The sequence below is a fragment of the Ctenocephalides felis genome, unplaced genomic scaffold, assembly GCF_003426905.1.
Source record: "Ctenocephalides felis isolate EL2017-DRISC unplaced genomic scaffold, ASM342690v1 CF-g0.4_SCAFFOLD_00845, whole genome shotgun sequence".
In the NCBI taxonomy this organism is placed as follows: domain Eukaryota; kingdom Metazoa; phylum Arthropoda; class Insecta; order Siphonaptera; family Pulicidae; genus Ctenocephalides; species Ctenocephalides felis.
Window position 1 is genome coordinate 72,159,493 of NW_020536999.1, and position 7,816 is coordinate 72,167,308.

The 7,816-nt window shown below is 34.0% G+C and overlaps 1 protein-coding gene across 1 annotated transcript; it reads right to left on the reverse strand.

The window, feature by feature from the left end:
- Positions 1–967: 967 nt before the first annotated feature.
- LOC113388363 (protein FAM200A-like) lies at positions 968–1,597 on the reverse strand. Its single transcript, XM_026625752.1, has one exon. It carries the CDS (start codon positions 1,595–1,597, stop codon positions 968–970), a length of 630 nt encoding a protein of 209 aa, XP_026481537.1.
- Positions 1,598–7,816: the final 6,219 nt, after the last annotated feature.

Here is a 7,816-nt window from a genome sequence, read left to right on the forward strand (position 1 = left end):
TACTAAACAAACTTTCTCTTTATATTCTGTATTTAGCCATCAGAGTCCAGCTATGAAAATCCATTTTTGATGATGGTTTGGACAAAGAATTTTGCTAGGGACGAGGAAAGGGCAAAAATAAATTTTGTGATCTAGTGCCTTGCGATGTCATCACAGGTAATTTATATATCTTATACTTATGATGTGTTGTGAATTATGAATTAAACTTATATATAATTAATTCCAGGAATTGCTTTGAAAAATTTGCCGCATGAGACATAGTTTGCTATTTCAGAGGCTGCAAAAAGCTGGCTGCGACGTGCCAATAAATATTATACAAGGTATTTTTGTGAGATGTGTACTATATGTTTTTCCTATTTACAAAAAAATCATGATTATTGACTGGTTAGTTGTATCAATGTTAGTGCAAAATTTGTGCTGTGTACACATTTTTAGATGTAAAAAACCAAGTTTAATATTCACTCGTAATGACATCAAATTGTGTCGATATATTTGGAAATAGAGATTATTTTATAAATCTCTGTCTATTTTGATTGATGTATCGCTCTTAAAGAACTTACTCATATATATATATATATATATATATATATATATATATATATACATATATATGCATTTATTCATTTGTTTTCTATTTCAGGAGAGAAAATCAACCATGAACTAGGATTGAATGCCGAATTAATTATATTTTTAATATTGTAAAATAAGTTATTTTGAATTAAAGTTGTATATATTAAATTTTGTTATAAAATTATCTCAGGATTTTGTTATTTTGTAATAAAAGTTTACTTTGTGAAATTGTGTTCTTTTATTTTATTTTTAATCCAAATTTATTTTTCATCTAAAAAGTAAAAAACAATTCCATAATTATATCCTATTCATGTCCGGTTTATGTCCGGAATATCCCGCGCGGGATATCCTACAGAACGTCCCATAGGTGCGACATATTAACATGTTTCGGATAAGATCAGGATAAGCGGGATATCCGTAAGGCTATCGCAGGGACAATGAATGTCCGCGCGTGGATATCCTGTGGACGTTTTCCAGGATGTCTTGTGTTGTCTGGGAAAAACCGCTCTCTCAGTTTAATAAGATGTCTTACTATTGTATCTTTGATATCAACTAATGTAATATTTTCAGAATTCTCCAAAAACAAAGCTAACCTTGGAAAAGATGCTATTTTGTTTTCTTCTACCTTCTGCTTCCAATACTCCAGCTTTAACCCAAATGCTGACAATATTTCTCTTGCTGAAATAATATTACAATGCTTTCCCTGCAATTCTTTGTTCAATATATTTATGCTTTCAAATATGTCTGCCAAATATGCGAGATATGCAATCCAGGAAGAGTTATTAAAATGTTCTGCAAGAATATTTTTTTGAGAAACCAAAAACATTTCAACTTCATTTTTGAGAGTCCATACTCGATTTAAAACATTTCCGCGAGAGAGCCACCTCACTTCTGTATGATAAAGGAGGTCTGTATACTCAGCTTCACCATCTTGACACAATTCACGAAATAGTCGCGTATTTAGTGCATGCCCCTTGATAACATCGTGCATGACGGCTTCTAGTGTAGGTTCTAAATATTTTACCATAAGGGCCTGGCGATGAATCATGCAATGAGTAATTTCGATAGTTGGGTTATTTTTCCTTACAAAGGCGGAAAAACCATTAATATGACCCAACATAGCTGGAGCTCCATCCAAAGATACCGTTTTCCCATTTTAAGCATTGCGGTTTGAAGTAATCGTTGACCTTATTATAAATATCTATTCCACGACATCTCAACTCGAGAGGAGAGCAAAACAGCAATTCCTCTTCAAAATTATCCACACCTTTGTAGCGAACATATACCATCAGTTGTGAATTGCTACTAAAATCCGTTGTCTCATCTAGCTGAATAGCAAAATATTTTGCCTGTCTTAATGCAAAAACTACTTGCTCATTCACATTTTCTGCTAATACAGAAATTCTCTCTTTCACAATTCTCGCAGACAACGGCACTGAGTTTAGTTTCTTCGCTTCCTTTTGACCACACATAATCTCTGCCATTTTGACAGCAGCTGGTTTAACCAAGTCTTCACCGATAGTGTATGGTTTTTTATTTCGAGCGATTAACCAAGCTACTTCCAAGCTAGCCCTTGATGCTGAACGCTGATCAAAGTTACCATACAAGTTGCAATTCAATCTTTGCCTTTTAATGGATATCTCCAAATTTGGGAAGTATTCTCGCGGTTTAGAACTTAGTTGCGAATGAACATTACCTAAATGTTTTTTTAATTGACTTTTTTTGAAAGATTCTGGTGTCAGGACCTTCATACACACAACACACTGTGGTTTCATTGTACCATTGTCCTCTATTTGGGTAAAACCGTAATTAAGGAATTCCTCTTGGTATGTTCTTTTTCTATTTTCTGTCATCTGAAGAAAATAAAAAATATGTGCAATACAAAAATACTAGAATACATGAATACTAAAATACTAGAATACGTGAATACAACAATTCTCGCATACTAAAATGGTAAAATAGTAGGATACAAGAATACGTTTAACAAAGTATCAAATTGCGGCTTACCTTGATCGATATATTGACGATTAATTATAAAATTATGGTCTTGTCAGTAACTAACTAATATTAACTGATAACTACTTGGTTTCTAACTTATAAACACAGATGTAGTTTGGCGGCACGGCACGGACTAAGCAGGCACACTCTTGCAACTCACGACTAAGCACGTCGCCGGAGCTGCGCTCAATGTTGCCAAATCATGCATTCGATATTCGTTTTACTGAGGCCGCCATCTGTTGAATCGATTGGTGACCACTATGTTCGGTTCAACGATTTTAACCCACACTAACTTTTTACCCCCAAAAATTCCACTTTTACCCCATTTTGGGTAATTTACCCCGGTTCCCCGACCACTGATTTAGAGAATCTGAAACTGGTACGATGCCTAAAGCCATGTCATCAAAACATTATTATTGAACATTAATTTTTATTTTGTCCAAACTCAGTGCATTGGAAAACAAAAGATGTGATATAAGAAATACAGGCTCCACTCTACTCACTTGTCCATCACCATTTCGTGCATTACCACAATTGCCACCACTTTCAATCTTCTTTTTGAGACTTACGGTCTGAATTGATGATTACGTAGGTTTGTTGTGTTTCCCTTAGTTTTTACTTCCTGGTGACAATATTTGCATTTGCCTGCCTCCAGAGTCTTTTTTTATGAAATGATTCCAAATATCACTTTTACCCGACATGCTGTAAAAATAATTTTTTTCCTTATTAAATTTGACAAAAAACGAAATTTTTAGTAATTAGTTATCTACTAGTTTTATGTAACATTCAAAATCTCATTAGCATCAATCCTAAACAATTTAAAAGAAGAGTTTATATGAAAGATTAGTAAAACATTTAAATAAATAAATAATTAAATAGAACTAATAGTTTTTTTGTAAAAAAAAACCTTTATAGGTTTATCAGGTTATAATTCGATTATTCGATTTGATTTAAAAATCGATCTTTTTCGTTCTTACCTGCCAAATAGGTACGTATTGTAGGTGACCGCAGACCGATTTTACTTGATAAAAATAAGATTAAAGGAATTTTGGTAGTTTATTTTTAAAAAGATAATCAGGGCTTTACTATTACCTTCTATGCAAACAAAATAAACAATTTGAGGTTATATATTTAAATGGACATAATAGTAGAAGTAAGTATGCATACTTTTACATATGACAGTTATTTCAATGCCCAATATTGATTATTCGTATCTAAAGGTAAATGAATTACATACATGGTTAGATTTAATGATCACAACTAATAGATTAAACTGAAAATAACAGCACGAAAGCAAAAAACAAAATAAAGCGCTTTACTTACCTACTTAGGTTCAATTAGTTATTATTCCGCAACAAACACTATATAAAAATTAATATTTATCGCTTTACAAGAATCATTCAATCAATCAACAATAAACAAATAAAATAAATACCAAAAATAAATTATGGTGGCATGACGCAACTCAGTCCAGTCACAGATACAAAGAAAGAAAAAGTCAAAGATTACAAACGTAACTTTTTTTTATTCAAGACATGTGAAGGAATCTGAACATCTCGTAAGTTCTTGAATAATTAATTCTTTAACCGGCAGCACTCTTATGATACGGATACGTTCAATTAATTGTAAATAGTTTTATGGTTTATACCAAAACAAATCGGATGTCGATTTTCAAGGGTGAAATATCGATTCAACGAATTGATTCAGTACTACATATCGATTTAAAAAATCGATCTTATTGGCTCCACAAATCGATTTCAGATCGCCATCCCTATGCAGGATGAGGAATCAGGGGTAAAGGGATGAATCAGATTTACAAACGTTAATCAAATTTTAATAATTTCCAGAAAGTAAACAAGAATAGTTTTGTTTGAAACATGAATAACTTTTAATAAGTTGTCGTAACTATGTATTGTCTATTTGGAATCTAGGATACAAATCTATAAATTTCTACCCAGTATTATCCATGCATTTAAATTTGCCTGTAGTAATTTAGATTTTAATTCATTTGTGTATATATCGTAATTGTTTTGTATATCGCTACTCTTACTGACAAATAAAGGTAATTAAATTTTTCCCCTAAATTGTAATTCAGAAGCTGTATAATTTGTCGATTTATGTACGGTGGCACGTAAATTGTGAATAAAAATTACATATTTAATATATTTGGGTCAATTTGTTTGTTTGCTGTTTATATATGAACTAATATTTTGGATAAGATCCTTATGCATACGTTCACATGTATCATTAGATGGTGATGTTGCAATTCTTTTTTTTTAAGTTTGAATAAATTACTAGTAAAGGTTGTTTCTAAATCTGGGAAAGGGTACTTTTGCGTCTGGTCCGAAAAGTTGCACGTGCGGTGCTTCATATCTAACACAAGACCGGCTTTGTGCAAGAAATCCATGGCTAGCAGGCTGTAGTTTCCTTTTGCTACCGGCATCACGACAAATTCCGTTGGCACTGGTCTGTCATCCTGCCGCAACAAAATGGTCGTCGTCTTTAGTATGGGTCGAAGCTTCGACTCCCCATCAGCTATTGTCATCGTCATCATTGATGGTTCGAATTGATGGTTTGTTGACTGCAGTAGGCTGTACAACGTTTTTCCCGCGATGCTCTTTTCCGCGAAGGTGTCCACAAATGCGTAACCCATTACGCCTTGGACTTGTGCCTTAATGACGGGTCTGGAGCAATGTTCTTGAACCGCGGTTTCTTTTGATTGACGGTTCCATATGAGATCACGCTTTTTTTTCAGGCCAGGCGCTTAGGGCTGAATTCTTTCAAGTGACCCTTCTTCTTGCAGTAGCTGCATTTTCCTGGCTCTTGTGTGGTCAGGCTGAAAAATCCGTATCTTTGCGTAGTTGCTGCCTGTGCAGATGTTGGGGGAGAGCAGACTGGGCACTTGCCGCGGATAACCCCTGCCATGCCGCAACCATAATAGGAGGTTCTCGCTTTGCTGCGAGTTTCTGGCTCCTTCTTCTTTTAGGATCTGCTTTGTTCCTTGGCGTTTGCGATATACTGTAACCGTGTGTCCGATGTTGCCGCAAAAAGAGCAGGTTTTCTGTCTTTCCACCGGATTACTTTCTTTCTTTTCTGCCTCGGAAATGTTAGCTTCTACGTCGCGAGCTCTTTGAAGCAGCTCATCGAACGTATTATTCGTTGTCCGTGGGATGCGTTCACGGTTCCGCATATGCGGTAGCACCCTTAGCGCATCCTCGTCCGAGATGCACTCAATGTCTTTGTACAAGGTGATGGTAGTTGTGAATTCCTTTACTTTTTCGGAAATCCGTGTTCCATTGAACCTGGCCTAGCACCTGGCAAAGCTGCCGGTCACCAAGTCCGTGTGCTCGATTGTGCGCTTATCACTCACTGCAACATTTCTTCTGACATGGTAACTGCCATTTTTCTGTTTCTGGCCACTCGGTTAGGCGCCAGTTTGTAATGGTGTGGGGTTAGAATAAATGAAATTATCACAATTTTAATACTACCATTTATGGGAAATGTAGATTACACAACACGGAAAAAAATATATATACAGTCACTAAATCAACTACGCGTACACAAGGAGTAAAATTGATAAAGTCGAAGTTACTTTATCGCACTAAGAGTTTACACAGATTTAATCTTATTGTTCGTCCGCACTGAATATCACAAAGTCCAAAAGAAAATTATTAAATGCCACCGCATTTAATATCACAAAGTTTGAAAGAAAATTATTAAATGCCACCGCATTCAATATCACAAAGTTCGAAAGAAAATTATTAAATAAAACTATACTTAATAACTTTAAAACCGTTTGCTAAACTTAACAAAATAATTGTAATATCTTAAGCCAATTTGTTAATCGTGCGGACGCAAAGCTCATAACAAGCTCCAAGATATTAGAGCAACCGCGAATAAACACTTTTTGACAAATTTCTTAATTTTGTATGGCATTAAATACTAATTGGGCTTCTCCTACTCTTGTAGTGGGGTTGATTTCTTGGCGCGAGTGGTGATTCCGAAGTTTTCTTCGGGCCCTTCCGATAGTTCCTTCGCGTCGTCTCGGAGATCATCGTCGGTTCATCTCGCCAAAATCTTTGGGGAATGAGATGGTCATTGGTCTATGATGAACTTATCTCGCTGAGATCATCAGTAATTGGCTATGATGCATTTCTCTTCTGATGACGTAGAATGTGTAAATATTATCGTCTTCCTCACACCCTCGCTGAGTCACAGGGCAAAAGTCGCGTGTATCATCGTACTATGTTTTATCTTTCTTTTACTGAGATTGACTCATAGTCTTAAGATGTTATCTTCTCGCTTAGTCGGATAGTGCAGATTACACAACTTTTTCGTCCCTTTCTAACTTATGCTAGGTCGTACGCTCTGAGGTCATAACGACTAGTTCTTTTTCGTCGTCTACTTACAATCGAAATATTTTCTTCGCTTTATCAGTATTCGAGTCAGTTTCAGATGCATCAAAATTTTCTGAAATGTCACTTTCCGTATCCTGATCATCTCCAGAACATTCTGCATCAATATAATTTATTATTTCTAATAATGCATTAGCACTCCTCAAACGTCTTGACATTTTGAAGTCATATATTCAACAAAAAAATAAAAAATAAGAAAGATATAAAGATAAAAAATTAATGAAAGTGACTGTTTTGAAAATAGCACTTATAAAACGTGACACTATGACACGATATAAAATATCACGAAATAGTAACTTTCCGCACTTTTTTTTACTATTCGAACATTTTGACTTTACAGTTACAATGCACTCTGTTTGTGTCACAAGATTACACTAATCTGCTTTCATATAAAGATGTCTATGCATTTATTTCATTTGTAATTTTATTTATTATTTGTGTATCATTAGATAAGATGGCATAAGAAAATTCGAGGAATTTTGAACCGTATCGTATATTTATCAATCGAATGAACGATAGTTTTGTAAGAATAATAAATAATTGGAAGTACCATAAACCATTTTCTAGATGTCATTTATCTGTTAAAATCATGTTACAACTATTTTTTTTTTTTTTTTAATTTCAATAATTATTACAACTGCTAAATTATTAACATCAAGTAATATTGATAAATAATAACATAAATTTAAATAAATAAAAGTGCAAAGGATAAAATTTACGAGAAAATAATATCCGTAATATGATTTGATATAAAATATAAGCAAATAATAATAAAAATAAAATTAATAAATAATATAAATAAAATTTCTGAATGATAAAATAGTACAAGAAAA